The 25,776-nt window shown below is 42.3% G+C and overlaps 3 protein-coding genes across 3 annotated transcripts; 2 read left to right on the top strand and 1 right to left on the bottom strand.

Annotated features, from left to right (window-relative positions):
- The first annotated feature begins 5,556 nt into the window (after nt 1-5,556).
- On the top strand, nt 5,557-13,163 carry LOC124704593 (probable zinc metalloprotease EGY1, chloroplastic). Its single transcript, XM_047236864.1, has 10 exons — nt 5,557-5,889; nt 6,933-7,403; nt 7,488-7,631; nt 8,162-8,263; nt 8,866-9,077; nt 9,776-9,826; nt 9,909-9,978; nt 12,001-12,069; nt 12,668-12,718; nt 12,821-13,163. The coding sequence occupies exons 1-10, from the start codon at nt 5,557-5,559 to the stop codon at nt 12,977-12,979; spliced, it is 1,662 nt and encodes a 553-aa protein (XP_047092820.1). The 3' UTR covers nt 12,980-13,163.
- Nucleotides 13,164-13,887: 724 nt separating this feature from the next.
- Nucleotides 13,888-17,991, top strand: LOC124704594 (BTB/POZ and MATH domain-containing protein 5-like). Its single transcript, XM_047236865.1, has 4 exons — nt 13,888-14,360; nt 16,485-16,860; nt 16,958-17,231; nt 17,801-17,991. The coding sequence occupies exons 1-4, from the start codon at nt 13,888-13,890 to the stop codon at nt 17,983-17,985; spliced, it is 1,308 nt and encodes a 435-aa protein (XP_047092821.1). The 3' UTR covers nt 17,986-17,991.
- A 1,101-nt stretch (nt 17,992-19,092) lies between these two features.
- Nucleotides 19,093-23,180, bottom strand: LOC124700900 (replication factor C subunit 5). The gene is made up of 11 exons (XM_047232956.1): nt 23,028-23,180; nt 22,820-22,930; nt 22,679-22,711; nt 22,163-22,331; nt 21,595-21,776; nt 21,056-21,192; nt 20,797-20,895; nt 20,177-20,246; nt 20,013-20,087; nt 19,762-19,807; nt 19,093-19,186 (listed from the first exon to the last, which is right to left on the bottom strand). The coding sequence occupies exons 1-11, from the start codon at nt 23,109-23,111 to the stop codon at nt 19,128-19,130; spliced, it is 1,065 nt and encodes a 354-aa protein (XP_047088912.1). The 5' UTR covers nt 23,112-23,180; the 3' UTR covers nt 19,093-19,127.
- Nucleotides 23,181-25,776: the final 2,596 nt, after the last annotated feature.

Below are 25,776 nucleotides of genomic sequence, written 5' to 3'. Positions count from 1 at the left end.
TATTTGCAAGGACATCATTACTGTTGACAATTTCAAATAAAGATCATACCCAATGCTAATACATCACCTTGGTCGTTAGATCAACCCAAGTGGACGATCCAGCGACAATTGAGAACGTCATAAAATATATTTTTACCTGATGTTCACATCTCACCTAGTGTGATTTTCCCATCCATGTATTGAAGACCACATCACACACAATTTTCCAACCATGTGTGATGCCTGGTCTTTTGCACCTTGTGCAATTGCGGTTACTATACTAGTGCAGTACTCTCATCCATTTTCAATGATATCCATGCGATCTCCGATGCTTCACATATGTAGATCAATGGTAGGTTCCTTGAAGACGTATGTATGTACCGCTGAACACAATCATAGCCCATCAATATGCATGATTTGACACAAGGGTACAAATCCATGCTTTTAAGTTTCGGCGGGCAAGCATATATATGAGCTCGCTTGCACTATTATGTAAACCATGGTCATAAGTTGAAAGTATGAGAATTTGATATGGTAGGTAAGCCGATGTACCTCACTAGTACCCCCATCATGAGCAAACAAGCGAACTGGATAACCATATATACCAGCTACGGGGTACAAAAGGGTGGCCTTCACATTACACATGTGTTTTCACATTGGTATGTCTTGCCAGACACAATAGCAAAATCTCCTTCGGAACTAGAAGTTTTCATCAATTGAAACTTAAGTGTGTTGCACCGGTCTGATGATTGATCTAATTGGTGTCTAAGCACAAAGTTCTAAGACGAGTGCATGCCTCTCGAGTAGTTTCATGTTGAGAATGAGAGGAGTCAGGATGTGCTACGTGTCCGGCGAAGACTGACCGGCAGCAGGCTTTTACAGCACGCTAAAGACGATGTGATGAGGACGACGATCGGACTTTCTCGCCGACAAGTCGGGGCCACCAGCCGCACGGGAAGTTTTCTCGGCGTTTCTCGCGCTTTCGTTTCGTCCAAACTCCCCGAGCGCTCCCCAGAGGGCCGGGGATGACCTGGGCTCGCAGATGGATGAAAGCCCAAATTCGAACGAAAACAAGAATCCAGAGGCGCGACTAGGCCATTTTCGTCCATCCGGATGAAAAAAAGACGTCCTGCAAGCCTTCCCGGGAGACTGGTTGGAAATGCTCTTAAACATTTTTGAATTGAAAAAAAAAATCTAGCTTGGTTAAACAGACCAGTGCTGCACGCTAGGCAAATCAGCCGGTTCAGCGAACTTTGGATTAGATTGTATACGAGATCCATGGAAGATAGCTAAAGGTTTGGCCACATCGTTTCCTTCTCGTGCAATCTCCATTACATCCGACATGCATCGGTCATGTCTTGTTTATTATCTTAACTATTAAACGGAAATGGGTGGTGTCCGTTGGTTAAAAAACCATGGTACGTCAAATAAACCAGCCCAGCCGATCCAGCTTGCTCGGTAAAAAACCGTCCTCGAGCTTCGTCCGTCCGTCGTTCTAAGCTGAAAAACCGCTCTGGTAAGAGGTTTCAATCGCTAAAAAACCAGCCTGTTGTGACACAAACAATACAAATCCACACTTTTAAGTTTTGGAGGGCATGCATGTGAGTTCGGTTGCACTATTATGTAAACCATGGCCATAAGTTGAAAGTGTGCGAATTTGATATGGTAGGTAAGCTGATGTACGTCACTAGTCTCCCTATCATGAGAAAACGAGTGTTGTTGTGAACTGGATAACCATATATATCGGCTACGGGGTACAAAATGGCGACCTTCACATTACTATGTTCTGCCAGACTCAATAGCTATCATTAGAACTTCCTTCATAAACTATAACTATTCGCCAATTGTAGCTTAAGTATGTTGCACATGCCTCTCGAGTAGTTGCATGTTGAGAATTGAGAGGCGTCAGGATGTGCCCTTGAAGAAGTTGACATCCACTTAGCACAGATGCTTTTCCATGAAGTTTCTTATTTGTGTGTGCTTCACCCCATGGTATTTCATCTTGCGGAGGCTACCCAAGAGGATGCATTATTGTGCTATATTTAGCATTGATGAATGATGCTTGGGCAGATACCTCTAGTCATCCATCCTATGGTTGGAAACACCTCTTGCGCATACGACGCTATGCAGTTTCCCTCGATGGGATTTGATGTGCCTCAAGGAGCACGCATAGAGATCTTACGGATATCACACCTAGATACTAGAAGGCAAGCTGTTGTTTTAACATGGTCGACAGGAGCCTAATAATGATGTTGCTCACGAGTTAGCAAGATCGTCTCTACAGTCTGTGTGCCAGGTTAGATGGTCTTGCACTGAGCATGTATCTTTTTGAGCTGAACCTCAACTGCAAATGAATAAAGAGGTAATACTATGTGGTAAAAACATAAATTTTGTGTCTTCAATTATATGTACTTTGTGCTAGCTTTAGACTCTGTACCTTTACGTGAATCTGCTACTAGCACTGCTCGGTTAAAAATCGTATCCGAGTGTTTTGAGAAACTTTTCTGTTAGGAATGTTTTTGGGTTGATTTTAGTGTGGAAAAAATGAGATGAATTTTTGTGTGTCAAAATGAGATGAACTAGCACTATTCGTCAATTGTATATTAAGCATGTTACATCCACCAGTGTTTAAGCACAAAGAGTCTAAACCGGAAGCATGCCCCTAGAGTACTTGCCGATGCATGAGAATAGGAGGCGTCAGGATGTGCCCTTGAAGCTAGAGCTACTCATCATGCACCGATTGCTCAAGTGTGCCCTTGAAGTTGCATTCACCTACCACGTCTGATAGGTAGTCACAAATTATCTCCTCTATGTGTGATGCACCACACATTATCTAGACAGAACAATTAGTCCACCTCGCTGCAACCTGGAGGACCGCGCTGCATTGGACGACACTCGTCACCCAAGCTCATTGCCACCCATGAGGCTCATCGTCGTTGAGCCTGAGGAGGACTGGAGGAGGGTGCTCGCTTTTGTCCGCCGTTGATAAACATGCAGATCTTCCTTGAGCCACCGTGGAGAAACGTGTGATAGATCCTTTAGCTTATGTTCCTTTGAGGTAGAATAAGGGTTTTTGCTCTTTCAGTTTTTGGTTGAAAGAAGAACACTCATCAAACACTTTTTGGAATTAAATTGGACAATAAGCTACGAATAAAGAAAGATTGGAGTAGCTCCCTGAAGATACACTCTGTTTTAGGGTTTGTAACACAAGATAGGAATCAACTTACTCTTCCATTAGAAATTCCATCAGATTCTAAACATCCATGGATGTCTCTTTGTTCTGCTCGGTGTTGGATTTGAATTCCTCATACGATTTTTCTATTTATCCTCTTACCTTGAATTTTTCATATGTTTCCTTGTGTTTGGGTTTTCCCCCTCTTTGTTCTTGGTCGAATCGTGAAGTTCAGGCAACCAACCCGTATCACATGCTACCGAGGATGTAGGTGGACGACGAGCTCCACCCACCTCTTGGAATTACAACATTTTGTCTTATTATCACAAACTGCGTGTAATACACATACCCACCGGTGTTCTAAATATGTGCTTGGGCAATAAAAATTAGTTTGACATCATTGTAAGATATTGCGATTAAAGCTCTAGTTGAAACAAACCAATATAGATTGTGATATAATCCAGAATTCCTTTGATACGGGTACATGTGACATGTCAAGCTCATAAGAAATTTAACTTGTAAAAAATCAATAAATTATCTCTAGTTAGTTTTTATTTTCCTTTTGCAGTAAATTTATGGATTATCACATTGTGACATAGTACTATTACTATGCTATGTGCATATCTCAAACCTAGAAAATATGAACACTTTGATGTAATGCTACTTATAATTGATATTGAAATTATCTTGTTTTGTGGCATCCTAGCGTTCCAATTCTACTATTTAGTTATTGAGATAAACACTTAAGACCCATTCTATATTAAGTACACATTAATTTAGCATTATATATAGAAGCATCATTAGTTGAGATGCATTCTTAATTTAAATAAGAGTTTATCTCAAGCAATTATTAGATGTTAATATAGCAGCTACGTGACGATTATTAGATTATGGCATGATATTTTGCCATATGTTCCTTTCCTTCTCTAAAGCTATTACATTTAAGTATCGCCAACCAAGTGAGGTGATTATTTACAAGAACATCATTACTCTTGACAATTTCAAATAAAGATCTTACCCAATGATAATACATTACCGTGGTCGTTAGATCAACCCAAGTGGACGATCCAGGGACATTTGGAAACGTCATAAAATATCCTTTTTTTACCTGATGTCCACATCTCACGTAGTGTGATTTTCCCATCCATGTATTGAAGACCCCACATCACACACAATTTTCCAACCATGTGTGATGCCTGCTCTTTTGCACCTTGTGCAATTGCGGTTACTATACTAGTGCATATGTTACTCTCATCCATTTTCAATGATATCCATGCGATCTTCGATGTTTCACGTATGATGGTAGTTTCCTTGAAGACGTATATATGTACCGCATAACACAACCATAGCTCATCAATATGCATGATTTGACACAAGAGTACAAATCCATGCTTTTAAGTTTCGGAGGGCATGCATATATATGAGCTCGCTTGCACTATATATTATGTAAACCATGGTCATAAGTTGAAAGTATGAGAATTTGATATGGTAGGTAAACCGATATACCTCACTAGTACCCCATCATGAGCAAACAAGTGTTGTTGTGAACTGGATAACCATATATACCGCCTACGGAGTACAAAAGGGTGACCTTCATATTACACATGTAAACTCCCCCGGAAACTAGAAGTTTTCACCAATTGTAACTTAAGTGTGTTGCACTGGTCTGATGATTGATCTAATTGGTGTCTAAGCACAAAGTTCTAAAACGAGTGCATGCCTCTCGAGTAGATGCATGTTGAGAATGAGAGGAGTCAAGATGTGTCCTTGAAGTGGCTGATGACGACCTTGTAGATATGTGTAGCCGCCAAGTTTCTAATTTGTGTGTGCTTCTTCCCACGTTATCAATTCTCATGGAAACTTCACAAGAGGATGCTTCATTGTGCTATCTTCAGCATTGATGAGCTATGTTTGGATGGATACCTCCAGTCGTCCATCCTACCGTCGGCTGGGTCTTCGCACATACAAGACTGTGCAGTTTACCTTGATCGAGTTCTTCGTGCCTCGGGGAGCATACACAAGCTTAGAAATAGGACATCTAGATACTAGAAGGAACCTTGGTTCTTGTGAAGAGTCCGGTTAGATCGCTCGGTTAAGAAATCATATCCAAGTGTTTTGAGGAACTATTCTTGTGAGGAATGCTTTCGGGTTGATTTTTGTATGGAAAAATCGAGATGATTTTTTTCTGTGTGAGAGTTGGTACAACCGGACACTGTTGCCGGATCTTTTTCACGGCGGACTCTTGCCGGTCCGGTTGAGGAAAGGGTCCAAAGCTCGCTACGTCCAAAACCAAATCCGACTCCAGCTGAGCGGCTCGGCTCTCTCTCTCTCCACCGCACCCTATCCTCGCTCTCACTCCGCGGGCTCTCCCGTACCGCCGAGCTCGGCACACTGCGCGCCCCGCCATGGCGGCCGCCGCCGCGGCGCTCGCGAGCTCGCCCCTCGCCCACCTCACCGCCGCGGCCCGCCTCCGCCTCCCCAAGCCCAGGGCCTCCCCGAGCTGCTCGCGGTGGGGATGCCCCAGAGGCGCCTACTTGGACTGGAGGCCCCTGAGGCGGTGCGACCGGATGCGGCGCTTCTCCGTCGACGAGGGCGGCGGGGGCGGCGGGGAGGCGGACGGGGAGAAGCGGAGCGATGAGGAGCCGGCTGCAGCGGCGGTGGAAGCCAAGGCGGAGGAGGTAGCCTCGGAGAGGAGCCGGTCGGGAAGCTTCTCTTCCTCGTCATCCCCTTCGTCCGTGGTAAGCTGTACGGCTATAACAGACTGCTGAATCGCCTGTTTATTTGTTGCTATGAGAACCTAGGTAGACATTTGCCATTTCGATGGAGTACTGGAGTAACAGATGTAGTTGTGCTGAGTGGGCGCCTTGTTTTATGCATGAGATTATGCGTCGAACATAGCTGTACTGGACGTCTTGTTGATTTAGGAGTATGTCCTAGCCCCTTCTGCTGGACTGAGTGTGTCTGTGTGTGCAACTAGAGTCAGGGTCGGGTGTACATTAAAAGGGGATTTCCGTTGTCAATCTAACCTTGCGACCTATCATTACATTGTAGTGTGAGTATGCGACTATACTAGTGAAGTAATCTCTCCAATCAGATATGTGCGTCGTTTTAGAGAGCATCCAGTGCGGTCAAACTTCTATAATCTTGACAACGATGATATATAAAGACTATTTAGTTTGATTACATGAAAATGATATCAGTAGACTCGCCAAGAGAAATGAACTTGGGCACTTGGCTACCATATTCATAAAAAAATGATCAAAGGTACATGTTCGAGACTGGCGATGTTTAAAACGTCCTATGAGAACTATCTCAATGTAGATATGGCAGACACAGCACTCAGTTGCTAGAAATGAGGGAAGTTACCACATTGTGCTTGTTGTTGTCACAGCCTAATGCTAGTAACATATACTGCATGTTGGGTAGATAAATTAAATTATACCTACATGATGAATCATGTCCTGTCTCTCTGCTATATTCAATAATGATTGTACCGTATCAGTATAGTTATTAGTTTTTCCTATTCTTTTTTTTGGCTGCAAGATCCAAATAAAGGTGTATGCAATTGTAAGGGAATAAACCTGTTAGAACTTAATTACCAATCTTTGACTAGCTGCTAAGTTTTTTTTGTAAGAAATAGCAAAATAGGAAATAACATGATACTGCTTAATAATTCGTATATCAAAATTTTGTTTAGCTGCAAAGCCTATTTGTTTTAATATTATGAAAATGGCTGCTTCTTTTATCAAACATATTTCTATTAACACCTCCATTTGCTCAGACTCCTGGTGTATCGAGCGAGCCTTCACTTTTGAGCTTCAGTGTGGATAGCATCGATACAGTTAAGCTATTGGAGCTCCTAGGCCCAGAAAAGGTTGATCCAGACGATGTCAAGGCTATTAAGGAGAAGTTTTTTGGCTACACAACGTTTTGGTTGACAAGGGAAGAGCCTTTTGGCGATCTTGGGGAAGGAGTCCTTTTTGTTGGGAATCTCCGAGGGAATAAAGAGGAAATCTTTGGAAAACTTCAACGGCAGCTACGTGAACTTACAGGTGACAAATACAATCTTTTCATGGTGGAGGAGCCCAATTCAGAAGAGGATGACCCACGTGGGGGACCCCGTGTTAGTTTTGGTTTGCTTAGAAGAGAAGTTTCTGAGCCTGGACCTACTACCCTCTGGCAATACGTTATTTCCATGCTACTTTTCCTTCTCACTGTGTTCTCCTGTATTGAGTTAGGAATTGCATCAAAGGTATATTTGCCTCATCTGTCATATGATAACAGAAGTTAATACCCCTCTATGCTAGGCTGCTAACAAATTCAAAGCTCTTTGCAGATCAGCAGTCTTCCACCAGATATTGTTTCATATTTCACTGACCCAAATGCTACTGGACCCCCGCCCGACATGCAACTTTTACTTCCATTCGTGGAATCAGCTCTTCCAGTGGCTTATGGTGTACTGGCCATCCAACTGTTTCATGTAAGTCGCATCATAGATCTATTCAGCATTTATTTTTTGTATAGTCTTTTAATTATTATTTCACCAATAGCGCACCTTCTATGCCAGTCCAAATATTAAGGAAATGCAATGTCAATTGTCTTATTAAATTTTCGTGTTGTGCTCCAATTAGTTATAATAGTAACAAGAGGTAAATGCTCTTCACGGTATTTTGCTGCCATATAAAGTGTGGGGCTAGGGGTAAATGCATCTGTCTTATTGAATTTCCTTGGTCAGTGTTAACATAATTGTTACATGAAGGTATGCATAGAGGCTCAAATCTGCATAATTGACGTATACTTTATGGCTCAGTATAGTTGGTAACTAAAGCACACTAATCAATAGATACGTTATGTTCTGAGCAATTGAATGTTGGCATTTACTAGCAGACAATGATATGGCAGATCCTTTAATTAAGTGGCGATTTATTGTATCGCTTGAGCTGCTATTCATGAAGTCCCTTTGTTTGTGGTTGTTTTAACCTGACCTACCGTGTCTATTTCTGTACGCAGGAAGTTGGACACTTTTTGGCAGCATATGCAAAGGATGTGAAACTGAGCATTCCTTTCTTCATTCCGAACTTCACTCTTGGAACTTTTGGTTCAATTACTCAGGTTAGTATTTAATAAAAGACGTAGATTGCATCATATAGGAATATGTTGTGCTGCTATTGCCTTATTATGTATCAAATAGTTGATCATTAATTCACATGCCAGACATCCATGGTGATGAGGAGTTTGACAAAATCTTGCTTTTGTTGATAATACATTGCACTTTATATGTATCTCTCCGTTCTCTTTTAATTGATTCAGATTTAGTACAATTTTATACTAAATTTGAGTCAATTAAAAAAGAACGGAGGGAGTATTAACTTATTTCCTGCCTTCAGATATAATAATAGCATCGAAACCATATACCTTCTTTTTAGTTTTATAAGATCTCTCTTTCTTTCTCTCTCTCTATATATACCCCGATGCGTATTCATTGAAACATGCTTGAGTAATGATAGTGTTTTTGCTACTTCTGGTGTCATCATTCACCGGAGTTACATTCCAAGAGTCTAAATTATGGAAACGCTTCTTTTTTCTTATCACTTGCATTTTCCGTGAAATCACTAGTTTTGCGCCCTGCACTGTAAGAGCCTGATAGAATTGTGCATATTTCTTTTCAACCACTACTTGGAGATTTTCTTATTTTTCATCATCCACTTCTGCAGTTCAAATCCATTCTACCAGATCGAAAGACCATGTATGACATATCAATGGCTGGTCCTTTGGCTGGGGCTGCACTTTCTTTCTCAATGTTCTCTGTAGGCTTGTGGCTCTCCTCAAACCCTGCTGCGACAAGTGATTTAGTTCAAGTACCCAGCAATCTATTCCAAGGTTCTTTATTGCTTGGACTTCTTAGCAGAGCAATACTTGGCTACAGGTGACTGATACCTGACATTTTGGACATTTACCTTTTGCCATTAAAGCTAGTCCTAAATTTCCTTAGACTGTTCTTTAAGTTCCCTCGTAACTAGTTTCAATCTCTAAGAAGTGTACTAATTAGCAGAAACTCTTCTTGGTTCAGAAGGATTTTTTGCTTGATCAACTCAAGGGCAATATCAATAGTTTTCCGCGCTCCCAACTTATACATATATTTGATGGATATTTACATGTGATGGGATCTTCTATGGACACTATAAGGGCTTGCCTAAGCGCCACTTAAGCATCACTTCAGCACTAAAGTGCCCTAGGATGGCAAGGTAGACAGGGGAGATATTGTGGAGATTAGGTCACAGGGGAGTAGATTGATCATTAGATGGGCCTTTAGGCCATGAGGAAGTTATGAGTTGTGTGGATAGCGGCCCATCTCAATACCTATAATTTTCTCTTGTAGTACATCTCTTGTTCTGTTTCCTAAGGCATCACCTTATCGCCTTGCCTTAAATGCTTGACAGTTAAGGCAGGATTCGGGCACCCACGTCCCCTTACTGCCTTTAAAGCCATGCTTAGTACCACTTCTATGGACGTACTAGTCTACCCAACATCTGGAATACAACCTCATCAACTGCTCAACTCTATGTATTTTTACAGTTTAGGTTGTAACCCTATATTTCTAATGTACTCTAATTGATTTTTCAGTGCTCTGCATGCTGCTACAGTTTTGATCCACCCTCTTGTGATTGCCGGCTGGTGAAGTATCGTTCACTAATTGCTTGATCTCTTGTAACCAAACAAGTATTTGTCTGTCTTATTGTTTCTGCAAATTCTGTAGGTGTGGTTTAACGACTACAGCCTTTAATATGCTTCCTGTTGGATGTCTTGATGGTGGAAGAGCTTTACAGGTAAAAGTGCCCCCATAAATTTTATGGGATACAACCAAATAATAATGCTGGACCATATGCATGTGCTCTGTCTGTCCAGAAATATATCTGGTTTTAGCCATCTCTTTTCTCTGTCCATCCATAAATATGCCGTTTTAGGCTTTTAGCCATCTTGTTTGTCCATTTTGCAACTAGGCACTCTTTCCACCATTCTTTTTATAACACCCACAACAAGTACTCTTATGAACAAATAAATCTCCTTCTCAGTGCTCCTCCTTGGAGAGAGACCTCAGGAATTGAGAGCATAATTTGAGGCTAGTAAGAGAATAGCATGATGGCTATGTCTTGATTCTTGCACCCACGCTAAAATGACAAATATTTGTGGACAGGAGTGTGTGACAGTAGGCAATCGTCGTGAGAATGGCTCTCAGTTGCCCTTGTCACTTAACGAGAGTGGATTTTGTACACCCACGCATGGGTGTGGGTGTTTCCGTCACCGTCCATTGTGCTTTGAGATTTGGATAAAAAGAGGAGAGAGAAAGTAATCTTTCCATCTACTATGGTGGGCACGAATCTCGAGAAATAAATGGACGGTGACGGAAACACCCACACTCATGCGTGGTGTACAAAAGTATTTCTGGTCACTTAATACTGATTTCAGGACTATTTTTTGCATTCACCATCCATGCGCCCATGCCCTATGAGTTTCTGAGTGGTTTAGGTTTGACCTAGGATGATGCTATGCCAAAAATAAAATAAATTGTCTTCCATCTCATATGGATATCTTTACTTGTCACATATCCTTGATGTGTGATTTATTTTTGTTATTGCCAGTCAGTAGCATGCAGTCATGCACTTTTTTCAAAAGATGATGATCAAGACACTAGTATATGCATGTAGCTGTCAGTGATCGGAGAACACCGTGATGCGCTACTTTGTGAATCTTCGAGTGGAAAATATCACAAATTACTTATTTTTATTATTGGTCCTCGAGTTTGTACATGTTTAGCAATAAAAATACAACTCGGAACTGAGTGCACTGTTGGATCAATGCAAATCCTTTGCAACCCCATATTACAAAACAGGTATCTCCTGTCGTGCAAAATACCCGGGCCTAACATTGATCATTTTTTATCATGTATGATTTTGCTGACTGAAATGTTCCATTAGGGCATCCACAATATACTCAAAAGGCATGGTCAGATTTAATCTTTTGGCTTTGGTACTGGTGTTGCACAATGCCGCTGCCTCCAACTCCTCTCCATGGCATTGACATCCCTGTGGGGATTGGGGTTAGGGGTTTATAGAAGACAAGGCAAGAAAAATGAGCAAGAAAACAAAAGGTCAAACAATTACAGAAAAATAAGTAGTAGGAAGTCAAGGATATGTGCTCACCTGTTCTGTACTCGAGGAACATGCCACCGGCTCTGGAGGGACGAGAGAGGAGCACTCTGCTACTTTTGTCCCTGCGAAGGGAGCTTCAGATTTGATGGTGGCCATGTGGGGGGAATTGGAGGGTGGACAGGGGAGAGAGTTGAACGTGGCCGGAGAAAGGTTTGAGGGTGGCTGGACCTGGAAGAGGGATTTGGGGAGAAGGATGCAGTGGTGCAAAGGTTATACGGTAGAGTGATGAGGTGAAGGAGGGAGTGCTTTTAAATTTTGTTCTTCATAAGTACTGTGATCCCCCTTTTCTATAAGGATTTGGAAACTCCTACACTGCAGAGAAATTTTAGCACTAGTTCCAAATAATGTACACGTGGCAAAATTTGACCACCTTACCTTGTGGATGCCCATAAGGGGGCTTCATTTGCATGGAAACAAGTGATGTAGTCTTTTCTCATGACAAGTGTTCCTTTTACACTTTTGTTGATGAGTTATTGAAATTTCGATTGCTTCTTTTGTCAATCTTCCAGTTTAAAACTTCACAGTAGATAATATCTAGAACTTCTGGTGCTTAATATTATAACTTGGAAATAACATGTTTTTAGCAGCAAAATTCAGAGCTTCTGTACCAATTCTAAAGTTCTCTGATATGTTCGACAGGGTGCATTCGGCAAAAGCGCTTTGTTTGGATTTGGTTTGACAACGTATTCATTGCTTGGACTTGGAGTGGTATGCCAGTCTATCTTACACTTGGATTTATTTATTCTCCAAACAACATCTTATACCTAGCCTTGCATCTTTAGTTTCAGAATTTCTATAGCGGTACAGTTTGTTTCTTATCTCTGGAAAGGGGAACATACATTTGTTGTCCTGGCTAATTACTTACAAGTTTCCACTAAGCAACATGCAAAATGGTATTCGTGATCTTATATGAACACAGTGTTGATTATAATCATTTTATACAGTTAATAGTAAAGAAAAATGCTGGACTTGACAGAAACCAACACTACACTACCTAGTAGGCCGCGGATCAACAACAACAACAACAACATCAAAGCCTTTTTCGCAAGCAAGTTGGGGTAGGCTAGTAGGCCTCGGATGTCAGCTTTTTTTTGTAGCTCTGGAAACTTCTAAGAAGCTAGAGCTAGGAGAAGCATCTGTGGAAAGAAAACAGGAGTCATTCCTTTTTTTTTTCTGTTAAAATGAGAGATCTATTCTGCTAAAACTGTAAAACAGCAGATGTTGGCTGTAACGAGTCTTGCTTAACCTTCTTAGCTCACACGTACATCTTTTAACATCTAATGTTATTCCTTCTTGTTTGCTCCAGCTTGGAGGGCCGTTATCTCTTCCTTGGGGGCTATATGTGCTACTATGCCAGGTAAACAGAAAAAACAGATCAATGTTTAGGAGACACGCTAGGGAGGAGGATCCATGTTCCGTACACCAACTAATTCTATGTTCCTTTCAATTTGTGCACCAGAGAACACCTGAAAAGCCATGCTTGGACGATGTGAGCGACGTCGGCACCTGGAGGAGGTCCGCCTTGATAGCTTCGGTGTTCCTCGTCGTACTGATTCTCATCCCTGTGTGGGATGAACTCGCGGAGGACCTAGGCGTAGGGCTTGTGAACACGTTCTGAGACACGCGACGCTTACCAGGTAGAGAGCTAGGCCACGACACGAGTCGATTTTGTATCCGGATTTAGCGGTGATAGCGAAAATTGCTGTAAAGGCCCGCCGAGGTGAAACATTAGTTTATACTACTCCTTGTGTTGAGTGTAAGCAAAATTTTGCCGCAGGGACAGAAATTGAATTGGTCCAGTGCGCTCAGGACTCAGGATGGAGGGGTCGCCCACATCTGAGCTGTGACCATCGGTTGAAATCATTGTCCTGGCTGTACAGTAAAATGTGCTGCGAGGTGGTACAGACTACAGAGGGTTGTTGATCTGCAATGATTAAATGTTGGGTATGCAAGTTTAATGCTGAAGTAATTTGCCTTTTCTTTGACCTGCCTAACTTTTGTTCTTGTTTTCGTGTAAAATGATGTAGTAACAGGCATCAAACCAAAATCAGTGTACAGCGAGTTTTTACATGAAATGGTGTAAATTCTTGTTCAAATCTGGGACAGGGAACAAGCAATCCATCGACGGATTCGAGTCTCGTTAGCACATAGGGATAAGATAAGAAACATGTTGGGCAATTTTAAGGTTTTTTGGGCATGAAATATGTTCTCGTCCTGCTAAATATGCTGCAACACCAATTCCCAATCTGAAAGCCTGATCCTTAACCTAGTCTTCAAAGACTGCATAGGAGAAACCGGAAAACAAAAAAAACAGGCGTCAATTATCAACCAAATCGCAGGCCAATCAAAACCAGTTTAACTGTTACCTTCCCGGCGCCTCCCTCTCCGTTTCGCTCTCGCTTCCACACCCCACCACGGCACCACCTCATCCCCCTTCCTCGTTGGTTTCTCCCGAGCTGTAGCACCGCACCTCATCGCCACGCCACCAAATCCCCGATCCCCATCCCTTCCCACCTCCCCGGCGGCATGGACGAGGACGACGTGGGCGGCGGGGGCGACGCGTCGCCGCAGCACGCGGGCGACGGGGCGGTGGAGGCGGAGCGCGGGGGCACGGGGGCGCTGGCGCCGCGGGACGTGGCGTCCTCGCCGACGAGCTCGCGGTCGGTGACGGAGACGGTGAACGGGTCGCACCGGTTCGTGATCCAGGGCTACTCGCTGGCCAAGGGCATGGGCGTGGGCAAGCACATCGCCAGCGAGACCTTCACCGTCGGGGGCTACCAGTGGGCGATCTACTTCTACCCCGACGGCAAGAACCCCGAGGACAACTCCGCCTACGTCTCCGTCTTCATCGCGCTCGCGTCAGAGGGCACCGACGTCCGCGCCCTCTTCGAGCTCACCCTCCAGGACCAGAGCGGCAGGGGCAAGCACAAGGTGCACTCCCACTTCGACCGCTCACTAGAGTCCGGCCCGTACACGCTCAAGTACCGCGGATCCATGTGGTAAATCTCCTACTACCCTCCTCCTCGTCACAATCGGTTCGAAGCCCTCTCATTTGGAAGCAGTTGGTAGTTGAGCGAGATGATTTTCAGTAACTAGTACTTACGCCTTAGTATATATGATGTCACTTGACCATAATTACACAATTTGATTTTATTCGATTTGGGCATGTTGGTATGGTTCTCGCCTAGGCGGTGAATTTTGGCGCTGCACACATACTACAAATCGGTGAATTGGCTATGGTTGGCCGTAATTTAAGCTGCGTTGTGGGCCTGTTTTTCCTTGGCACCGCACTGATTAAGACTTGGTTCCATTGTTGTCTGCTTGATGTAGTACGAATTAGTGTTAGCTAGTTGTCAACCCAGCTGGTAGATGCGGCGAGCTCATTTTTTCAGTAACTACTACTTACGCCTTAGTATATATGATGTCACTTGATTGTAATTACACAATTTGATTTTATTCGATTTGCGTGTGTTGGTATGGTTCTCGCCTAGGCGGTGAATTTGGCACTGCACGAATACTACAAACCGGCGAATCGGCTGTGGTTAGACTTAATTTAAGTTGTGTTGTGGGCCTGTTTTTCCTTGGCACCGCACTGATTAAGACTTGGTTCCATTGTTGTCTGCTTGATGTAGTACGAATTAGTGTTAGCTAGTTGTCAACCCAGCTGGTAGATGCGACGAGCTGATTTTTTCAGTGACTACTACTTACGCCTTAGTATATATGATGTCACTTGATCATAATTGCACAATTTGATCTTATTCGATTTGGGCGTGTTGGCATGGTTGTTGCCTAGGCGGTGAATTTGGCAGTTGGCACTGCCCAAATACTACAAATCGGCGAACCGGCTATGGTTAGACTCTTAATTTAAGTTGTATACGGTTAGAATCTTAATTTAAGTACCGTGGATCCATGTGGTAAATCTCCTACCCTCTTCGTCACAATCGGTTTGGCGCCCTCAAGACGAGCACGGCTCATTTGGAAGTAGTTGCGGCGACCTGATTTTCAGTAACTAGTACTTACGCCTTAGTATATATGATGTCACTTGATTGTAACTATTCAATTTCATTTTATGCGATTTGGGTCTTGGTATGGTTTTCGTGTGAATTTGGCACTGCACAAATACTACAAATCGGCGAATCGGCTATGGTTAGACTTAATTTAAGTTGTGCCGTGGGTCTGTTTTTCCTTGGCACTGCACTGATTAAAACTTGATTCCGTTGTTGTCTGCTTGATGTCGTACGAATTTGTGTTAACTAGTTGTCGGCCCACTGGACTGCAACCCAAATTAATCATGTTCAATTGCCAAACACGTTATCTAGGCCAAAGTTTTTAGCTTGAATTTCCATTTTTCATGATATCATCAACAGAATCCTCTGGAACAGAAATTTTACTGGTTTCTCCACTTGTTTTGGAAGCTTAATTAATCAGACATATCCATTTTCTTAAGAAAATGTTGCAATGAACATACCTATAGAATTTATGCAATTGATAAATTTACTACATACATAAGACTTGGTTCCATTGTTGTCTGGTTGATGTACAAATTAGTGTTAACTAGTTGTCAACCCACTGGGCTGCATCCCCAAATTAATCATGTTCAATTGCCAAACACGTTATCTAGGCCGAATTTAGTTTCAATTTCCATTGTTCATGATGTCCTCAACATAATCCTCTCGAAGAGGAAGTTAACTGGTTTCTCTGCTTGTTTTGGAAACTTAATTAATCGGACATATTCATTGTCTCAAGAAAATGTTTTATAGATTTTCTGCAATTGATGCATTTAGTACACTATATAATTTAGGTATTTGGTCCAATGAATGGTCCATCCAATCGTGTTGTTTGGATTAATTTGTGAAGTGATAGTAACTTCCGGTTAAGGTACGAGCCAGTAGAGAATACGTAATTAATATAGATATAGCTATGACCTCAACAGTGCAAAAGAGTGGGAGATCAGCAACATTTTGTACACCTGGTAAATTGATTGGAATATTCTGTGTGAAGACGGCCGGTCATGTTACTTGTTGCTTATTAATTGATTTCAACTTTTATGTGAGGGCTGCTAGTAAAGAAGTACTAACTCCTTTCCTAAAATTGGTTTTTTCATCCTGATTTCTATTTTTCAGGGGTTATAAAAGGTTTTTCCGGCGTACTGCCCTTGAGACATCGGACTTTCTTAAAGATGATTGCTTGAAGATAAATTGCACTGTGGGCGTTGTGACATCAACCATGGATTACTCTAGGCCACATTCATTAGAGGTTCCGGATTCTGACATAGGCTACCATTTTGGAACGCTTTTGGACAGCCAGGAGGGTGCAGATATTATTTTCAGTGTAGCAGGACAGAAGTTTCATGCTCATAAGTTAGTGTTGGCTGCCCGGTCTTCTTTTTTTAGATCTGAATTTTTTGATCCTGAATCAGATGAAGAGAAAAATGAGTCTGACACAAGTGACGAAATCAGAGAGATTGTCATCGATGACATGGAGCCAAAAGTGTTTGAGGTTTGTTTCTACTATGCCAATCTTATCCTTTGGATTTCTCAGTTCAACATACTCAGAAACTTGCATCTGTCCTATGCGAACACTACGTTTGTTGTAGGCTGTGCTTCATTTTATGTACAGGGACAATCTTGTTAGTGATGAGGAATTGTCTGCTTCAAGCTCAGATTGTTCTATCTTTGATACTTTGGCTGGGAAGTTGTTGGCTGCAGCAGACAAATATGAGTTGCCAAGGCTAAGAGTGCTATGTGAGTCTTACTTGTGCAAGCAGATTTCCGTGAACTCTGTGGCAACTACTCTAGCTCTGGCTGATCAGTATCATGCTATGGAGCTTAAGTCTGTTTGCCTAAAATTTGCTGCTGAGAACCTTTCAGGTATAAGATCTGACAATGCAATTCTATGTTTACGCATGTAGATACCTAAATTTGCTACTGTATGCATATCAGCTTTAAAACTCTGATTTCTAGTTTCCAGCTTATTGCAAGTATATACAACTCACTGAATGGAATAGAAACACATATGATGCCTTTGTTTATCGCAGTAGTGGGGAACAAAAGGTGTACCACTTTTTTTTTTTTGCGGGGAGGTGTACCACATTGCCACTTAGTAATATTGATACTCACATCTTTGCCAAGGGCTTAGTGGACAGACTCAAGTTATGAGTGCAATTCTGCAATGTTTTGAATCTTAATGTGTGGTCAGATTGCAAGCCAGTCTCCAAATTTCATTTATTTCATGCTTCTTAGTTTCACCAACATCTTACAGATCATCTTAACACTGTCATATGAGACATCTTAGTAGTTTTACATTGGTTTGTTTGTTACTGCTAGAAAACTACTCTACTTTGTTTGCATACAGCTTGTATATACCGTTTGTTTCTTGAAGGTGTCCAAACGAGTGTTCTGAACTGTATAACATTCCAGATGCCCTTATGTATCTGCAGCTGTAATCCGGACCGAAGGATTCAGTTACCTCAAAGACAACTGCCCGTCGCTGCAGTCGGAGATACTGAGGACAGTGGCAGGGTGCGAGGAAGAATGCAGCAGCGGCGGGAAGAGCCAGAGCGTGTGGGGGCAGATCTCGGACGGCGGCGACACCAGCGGGCGCAGAGTGAGACCGAGGGTCTGACAGCCACCAGCCACCAGTGCGAGCACTGACTGTCTAAGCAAGCTGCCGCTGCTGTGTAAATCAGGACAGCATTTGAATTTTGACAACTCTTCGAATAATACCATCTGATTTTGCTGCACTGTTTTGTTCATAAGTGTTAGTTGCATATGTACCGCCAGTTAAAATCGTTTACAAGCTTTATAACCAGTCCTGCAAAAACACATGAGACTGGTCTACTGATCTTTTCATGACAAGCGGAGAAATAATGTGAAGTGAAAAGCTAAAAAGATCAGCTCATATTTGTGCTACTCAACAGATCTTTTCGTAACAAGCGGAGTATTTTTTGCCACTTACTATGTCCTTTTTTTTTGCGTGGCTTGCCACTTACTATGTCAAGCAGAGCATAGGCGGGCCTTGAGAAAGTGTATACTGGGCTTGGTACAAGCTAACATAATGTGTGATGTAAATGTTTTTTTAGGTAAAATGTACTAATGCATGGATTATGTTTTCTCTCTTTCAGCTTGCAGAAGACATGAAAACGTAATTCTGGCAAATGTGTTCACGTCTGATTTAGGTTACATACAAATGCATGGCATTATGTTTTCTTCTCTTTCAGCTTGCAGAAGACATGATAACATTAATTCTGGAAAATGTGTGTATGAGTGTATGTATGATTTAGGTTATTAATATCATGAATTGCTTGATAATTATTACTCCCTCCTTTCCAAATTTGTTGGAGCAGATTTGCCATTTTGTAATTGCACAAATGTGCAAACACAAGGATTGAAGGACCTCCATATCTCAACATTGAAATGTTAAGATGGTAAATTATTAGTAACATTTTTAATCTTTATATTCCATTGGCATCAGCTGGTAAGGCAAAACAGAGGTCGTGCCATGCGTCCCAATCTACTAGTACTACCTCTGTTAAAAAATATAAGCTTTTTTAGAAAGCTAGAACAGAAGTAATAGCTACTACTTGCGCAGAAGGCAAAACAGATAGAATCACAGAAAGGCGACTCCAAATGATAATATCGAAAGGGTTCAAATAGACGAAGACTGGCTCAAATAAGTTCGAGACAAGCTACACCAAGTACATACAAAATGGAAACACCCACGCATGGACAAGCCACCAGAAAGCTGCCATGTGAATTCAGATTTCATCAACCAAATGTGGCGACCAAGAACTCCTTGTAAATGCTCATGAACTTGGCCACGAAAGCTGCACAAAAAGTAGCAAAAGGTGGGTGCACACTAGTCAGGTATCAGCCTCTACGAAAATAGAATGCAGGGATATCTTTTGGAATGTTTCGTCTAGGTATGCCCAGGTTTAAGGCCTCTTTAGTTCAAAGAATCTTCATAAGGATTATGGAAGATCATAACTTCTAGAAAAAAAACTCCTTTGTTGTTTGTCCAATTTGTAGGGTTGTATTCCGCTGGAATCTCTATTTCAAAGGAATTTTTCCAGCAACTCATATCTCATGGGAGAAATCTGATGTCGCAATCAAATCCCTATAGTAACACTACATGCCAATCATAAAATTTTCATATGGTGCAGTCAAATCATTAAGAAGACATTACATTCTAATACTGAGAATTTTCCTACTCATGCATGTTAAGTATCTTTGGATCAGGGAGGCCTTATATGAGAAAGGCAACAAAGTATATCTAGGTCCAGTAATACCGATGATAACCAGAGTACCAAGTCAAATTGTCTAAGTACAGCATGCACACGGTAAACCGACATGACAATGTTATGCACAACAAGGCAGTTCATTAGAAGGGTATGAGATGTACCTTCCAGATGAAAAATGGCCTTGGACCCAAGGCGCATCTTGTGTTCCTATAAAAAGACAAGAACTCAGAGCTTAATAAGCAGATTATAGCAGGAATGAAAGTAAATGAGGAAGAAGTGGAGCATTAAGCTACGTGAAATCAGCTGAGATGGAACATCTAAAATCTATTGTGCACCTACTTAAAAAAGGAGAAAACCTGGACCTAAAATGCCAGTGTCAAATGGCAGAAATGTTAGCATAATAATTACTTACATAGTGCGCAGCCCAGCGACAAACTTCATGTTTCAGATCAGCATCTAACTTCTTCATCAACTCAGTCAACAATTTCTGCAATACTCAAAAGCAAGTTAACTTACACCAACATTAAAAGACATGTAAATATAGAGTTAAAAGCAGTGACAGAAGCATTTTATCACCTTCAAGATGCTTTCAGGTGGGATACAATTGACAAGCAACTCGTAGAATTTCTGGCGTACAGAGTATAGCCTGAAATATTGATTTACAATTCAAAGTCAAACCAAAGAAAACCAACAGAATATCCCTTGTGTTTCACTATGCAACACAGTAAAAATAACAAAATATGTGGTTAAAGATTGATGTGTGTCCATAGGATGGGGAACAACCTAAATCGCTGATCTAATTTCCATATGATTTGCCACAAGTGATATAAAGTTCTTAGCATATGCATCAGCACTCTTAGATATTAAAATAAGAAAGGCACAACTCCAAACAATCGATAGCGAACTTGTCACAAAATACAGTTATTGTTTGGAGAAACACATACTGCAACAAGATATAGTTAGGGATTAATCGCATCTTGTCAGTTCAATGTTGTTGCAACCCCTGACATTCAAATCATTGATGTGTGCTGTATTTACAGCAAGCATATAAGAAAATAATTGTAAAACTAACACAATACTGCAAAAGAAAATAGTTCCTTCAAGATTCCTAATTGAGCATGAAGAATGAAAAGGTGTGTATACAGGAAATAGAAGGAAAAATTGGTCAACAGAAGTTGGGAAGAAACATGACAAACCTTTTAGGGCTTTGTTCACTCAAGATATCAGTCGCTATTTCAGACACATACTGCTCCCAGTCAAGAGGAGGTGGCACTTGATTCGGTGAAAACGGATATCTGTAATCCAGAGACAGAATAAAATTTTCAGGAAAGCAAACAAGTGTAAATACTGAAGGGCGTAAAGAGTGAGATGCATCATACATTTAAAAACAGGATACGTCAAACCAGTAATAATAATATAACTGCAGTAACAATTAAAGGTAGAAGTCAGGCTTACTGCTGGACTTTGCATGTCTCGAAAAATAATATTGCCCGCCTCAAGTTGCGGTTTGACTGAGCTGCTATCCGAGCAGCAAATCCAAATGGAAGTTGCAGGTTTTCTTTCTTCCCAATGAACTCCAGAACTTGTACAATCTGCAAATGAGCGACTTTTAGGGATGTATGATGCAAAGTTCTTTGATTAGGCATATGGTACTGCGGATTGGAGAATAGCTAAAACTTCACTACAATTTTCGTTTACTGTGAACATGGTCCCAACCAATTGATATAAGCATAGAATCAAACCCCAGACAGAGTAGTTCAAATAACCCCTAGTGAAAGCAGTTTAAGATGCAATTCATGGCACTTAATAGGAAGATATAAAGTTCAAATTTAGATAAATGAACTAGTTGGCAAAAACAAAAGCAAATACAAAAACATGCAAATTCTTAAAACCTTATTAGACATAATAGTACCACCCACCAAGTCAAGCCAATGATGTACTACAACTAGTGGCACTAAAAGATGGCACATCAGACATCAAATATCCACACTAACCTGATCTTCGCTAGGTGCATTCACTCGCACATTCAGGCAACGGGATCTTACAGCTTCTGTCACCTTTGAGGAGCTATTACAGCATAATATCAGCCTACAAGATGCACTGTACTTCTCCATTGTCCTACGGAGAGAATGCTGTGCTTCTCGTGAGAGCTTATCAACTTCATTTAGGACAAGCACTGCAAGTTTACACAAACTACGTCAAGTTTATGTTGAAAGAAGAATTTGTTAAATAAAGCAAGGCAATTCGGCCTGAACAAGTGGTATGCTCAGTTTCAATAGAACCCTCTATCTACAAGTGGCCCCGTGGTGTTGTGGGCATACGCCATGGTGTTTGCATTGTTGTTGTATGGTTTTAGCCTGGTTTTCCATTAATTAACTCAGCAATTTCTTCTTAATTAATGGATAAGGCAAAGCTTTTGCCTTGTTTCAAAAAAAATAACAATAACGTCGGGGGAGAGAATTTAGCAGCACTTTCTTTGCAAGACAACGAAGAACCTACTGGAGCATAGCAACATAATCAGAGTGACAGTGTACAAGAGGTCAAGAAAGGAAAAGTACCAACCTTTGAATGCTCTCTTGCCCTTTGCATCAATTGGCCTGCTCTTTGCCATCTCTTTTATGACCTCCTGAACAACATATCTGTCCTGAAACCCCGCATCGCTGGGGTTCATTTCCACATGGTGGGAGCTCGACAGCATCGCCAGCTCCAGATCAAATGTCCTCGTCCCAGTCTGTGCAAAGCAATCAGCAACTTAAACTCACAAGGTGTTTATAAACCAAATTGGCCACTAATATAAATCACAGAGCACTCAGCTATCAAGTTAAACAGAAATGCTACCACTTGCCCACACAAAATATCTAAAATGGGATATTGCCCTATCAGGGTGCATCGGTGCCGTGTTCAACAAGAGCACGAAATGAAAAGGGAAGGTTCATTACCTACACCGCAGGTTTACTCACAACTGAAACACTTATTTTGCATACTACTACTCTATGATAATTCTTCAATGGCATATTGCAATTTGCAAAAGCAACCATGATAAGAAAGAACAGAGAAAAAAGAGGGGCTATGACTCACATCTATCTTCCAGGTCTTGTTCTCCATCTTCACCTGCAATGAAACACCAAGACACAGAAACATGTCACCAACAAAATCCACCCCGGATAATAAAATAAAACAGAGATCTCCGTAAATGTATGAAGAATAAAATAAACTAACCTTCTCGGCACCGGCGCCGAACATCTGCTTGATGAGCGCCATGATTAGGGTTTTCTTGCCGGACCCCGGCGGCCCGTAGAAGAGCAGGTGCGGGCAGTCCTGCTCCGCCACCTGGACCAAAGAAACACCGTTGGAAACAGATCAGCACAAGGGGGCGGGCGAAACCCTGGAAGACTGATCTGGGGAAGGGCGGGTCGGGGGCGCTTACGAGTTTCTTGAGGTTCTGCGCGACCTGCTCATGGACGATGACCTTGTCTAGGGTTTTCGGCCGGTGCTTGTCCACCCACAGCATCCTCGCCGCCGGGAGAGGGGGAGTGGGAGAAAGGGGGCAGATTTGGGGATTGGATTTGGGGGAGAAGGCGAGGGGAATGGGGGGGAGTGGCGGGAACTTGGGGTGATTGGGGGCGGAGTCTCGCGCCAGGGCAGCGGAGGGAGGAGGGTTATGAGGTTTTTGCCGAGCGGTAGGCGCTTATCTGTCGCCCAACCCGACTGCCCAAATATGTGGATCCTACTCTTAGCTTTCGATTTGCAAACAAAAAAAACTCTTGATTTCTGGGTCACCCACTTTATTTTTCTCCTTTTTGGAGAACATCAGCTCATTCACTTTCACTTTAAAGAAGTACCACTTTGTAATAAATTCGAGACAACTAAAAGAGATGGGAGATAGTACTCCCTATTTTCCGAAATACTGGATGACATTTGGAAAGCTACAAATTGATTTGCTAGCACTTCCGTCTTCTCGATATAAGCCGTTTTTACTTTTGAAGGGTGATTGGCAGGATCCTTGACCATATACCAAACTATATGAATTGGGCACATAAAAACGGTTTTGGAGTAAAACAAATTGTATATTGCGCAGGCGAACGCCACTTAAATATTAGGCAAAAGCATCGGTCATACAACAACCACGAAGATCAAGATGCTAGGAGAGTAAATATTGTTGAGAATGTAACAGTTGCGAGGCAGAGGGTAAAAGCAGCAATAGTTGGGGATGTGGGGATAAGTATACCTGGCCATGGGAAGCCCGGCTCGGCCCGAAATTCCCGAACTTGGGCTAGCCCGAGCATGCCTGTGGGCCGGGCCTGGGCCAAAAATTTAGGCCCAATAGTTGCGTTGGGCCGGGCCGGGCCTGGGTTTGAGAAATGTGTCAAATAAGGAAGAAGCCCGGACCGAGGCCCGAGGCCCGAGGCTCGATGGCTATTGTTGTGATGGGCCGGGCTTGGGCCAAAATTCTAGGCCCGGGCCGGGCCGAGCCTGAGTTTTTTGCATCGGGCTTTGTTAGGCCCGGCCCGAACTATGCCTAGGTATAGGGATAAGTTATCTCGCGCACAATGGCTTATGAGGCACCCGATACACGAGACCTTCATACCCAAGACCTTCATACCTTGTCTACAGATTATCAAACAATTAGAAGAAAACTATTTGCAAATAAACTAAATATCTAAGTGATATCTCATACACAACTCGTGGGATCGAAGGGAAATATTTATGAGAATAGTATTGATCTACATTTGTCTATGAATTTGGCCCTTTAGCACTACCGAAGAAATTTTTCTCAATTTTGTTCCCAAAGTAGCGATGTTTTGAACATATAACTAGAATTTCAACGCACTCTGTATTTCTAGATTACTTTCTGAAGTTTCTAAACATGAAATTTGATGTCCTGGTCCGATGCACCCACATGAAATTTGATGTTACGAGCGTGCATGGGAGTAGTGGTGCAAGTGGTCTATCATGTCCTTTACCCCTTTTTGTCTAAAAGTTGAACTAACTTTTTGTGGTGACCCAGCGTACCACTGCATGGTGTAGTACACAAGTCGTTGACATAACACAAGTAAAACACCGTTCCACTCATATTACATCCCTCAGAGTGGTACAACAGAAACATATGCGAGTCCAAGGTATGTCTATAGAAGGATACACAAGCTGTTTACGAGAAGATCAACACGACCTCCTACTTTACAGTGAGGTAAAACTTCAAATAAAGCTCCAGAAGAACGACTCTTCATCTAACTTATTGCTAACACTATCTCCAGAGATACTGGGCTTGCTATAGAATTCTAGCTACTTAGGTGCTAAGATTAGGGAAATGTTCCCTTTTATTGCTAGTCTAAGTTTCCACTATAGTTGATGCAGCAGTTGACTTCATTGACTTCTTTGCTTGGATTCTTCGTCTTGTTGCAGTTGACTCCTTTGCCTTCGGGTTTCACGGTAGTTTCTCCTTCGGTGCCTCCATAGCTAAGCAGGGGATTTAAGAGTGGGATGAGTACGAGCGTACTCAGCAAGTTCAAATTAGGAAAATAGGTGTATCATGCACTAGCTACAGCCACAGACCAGAAAGTCATAGGCAAATGCAAGTTTTTGTAAACATTTCTTCAAAAGGTTTATTTTATTCTGAAAACTATGCCCGTCAGTCTTCACAGGTTGACTAGAACTTCATGGAGTTCCTTTCCTGCCGCGTTCGCAGTTCCCTTCCCGGAACAGGGAGTGACAGTCACAATTCAGTATCCTCTGCAGAGGTGCGTTACTTTTCCCATAAGAGAACATAACCTTGTTGCCAACCGAGTAGCTTGCTCGTTCACACTTCCTTTGGTGTGAGGTCAGGTATAAGAACCAAGCCCACACCGCCTTCTCCGCGACCCTGCAAACCCACCCTTTTGTCCATCCGTACACCCCCGGTAGACATCTCCCGATCATACGGCTTTACCCACGGTGTACGTCGGACAATCCTTCATAGACGGTAGAGCCTCTCATCCAAACGTCCGGATGGGGATTTTAAAGGCTATCCCAACCTACGGCGGTGCCTCCGGCACCCCGCCGAGGCTCTATCAAGTCCGTTGGCGTGCGAGGAGGGAAAAGATACGGCTGGCTTCCCCAGAGCCATTATAGATCTTATGGTCAACGCGATATGTACGGCGCTAGAATCACTTTGGACGGCATTGGTACTTAGTCCTAGA

This window comes from Lolium rigidum, chromosome 3 (genome assembly GCF_022539505.1).
Source record: "Lolium rigidum isolate FL_2022 chromosome 3, APGP_CSIRO_Lrig_0.1, whole genome shotgun sequence".
Taxonomy (NCBI): domain Eukaryota; kingdom Viridiplantae; phylum Streptophyta; class Magnoliopsida; order Poales; family Poaceae; genus Lolium; species Lolium rigidum.
The sequence above is the reverse complement of the archived record's forward strand: the minus strand, read 5'-3'. Positions and strand labels throughout refer to the sequence as shown.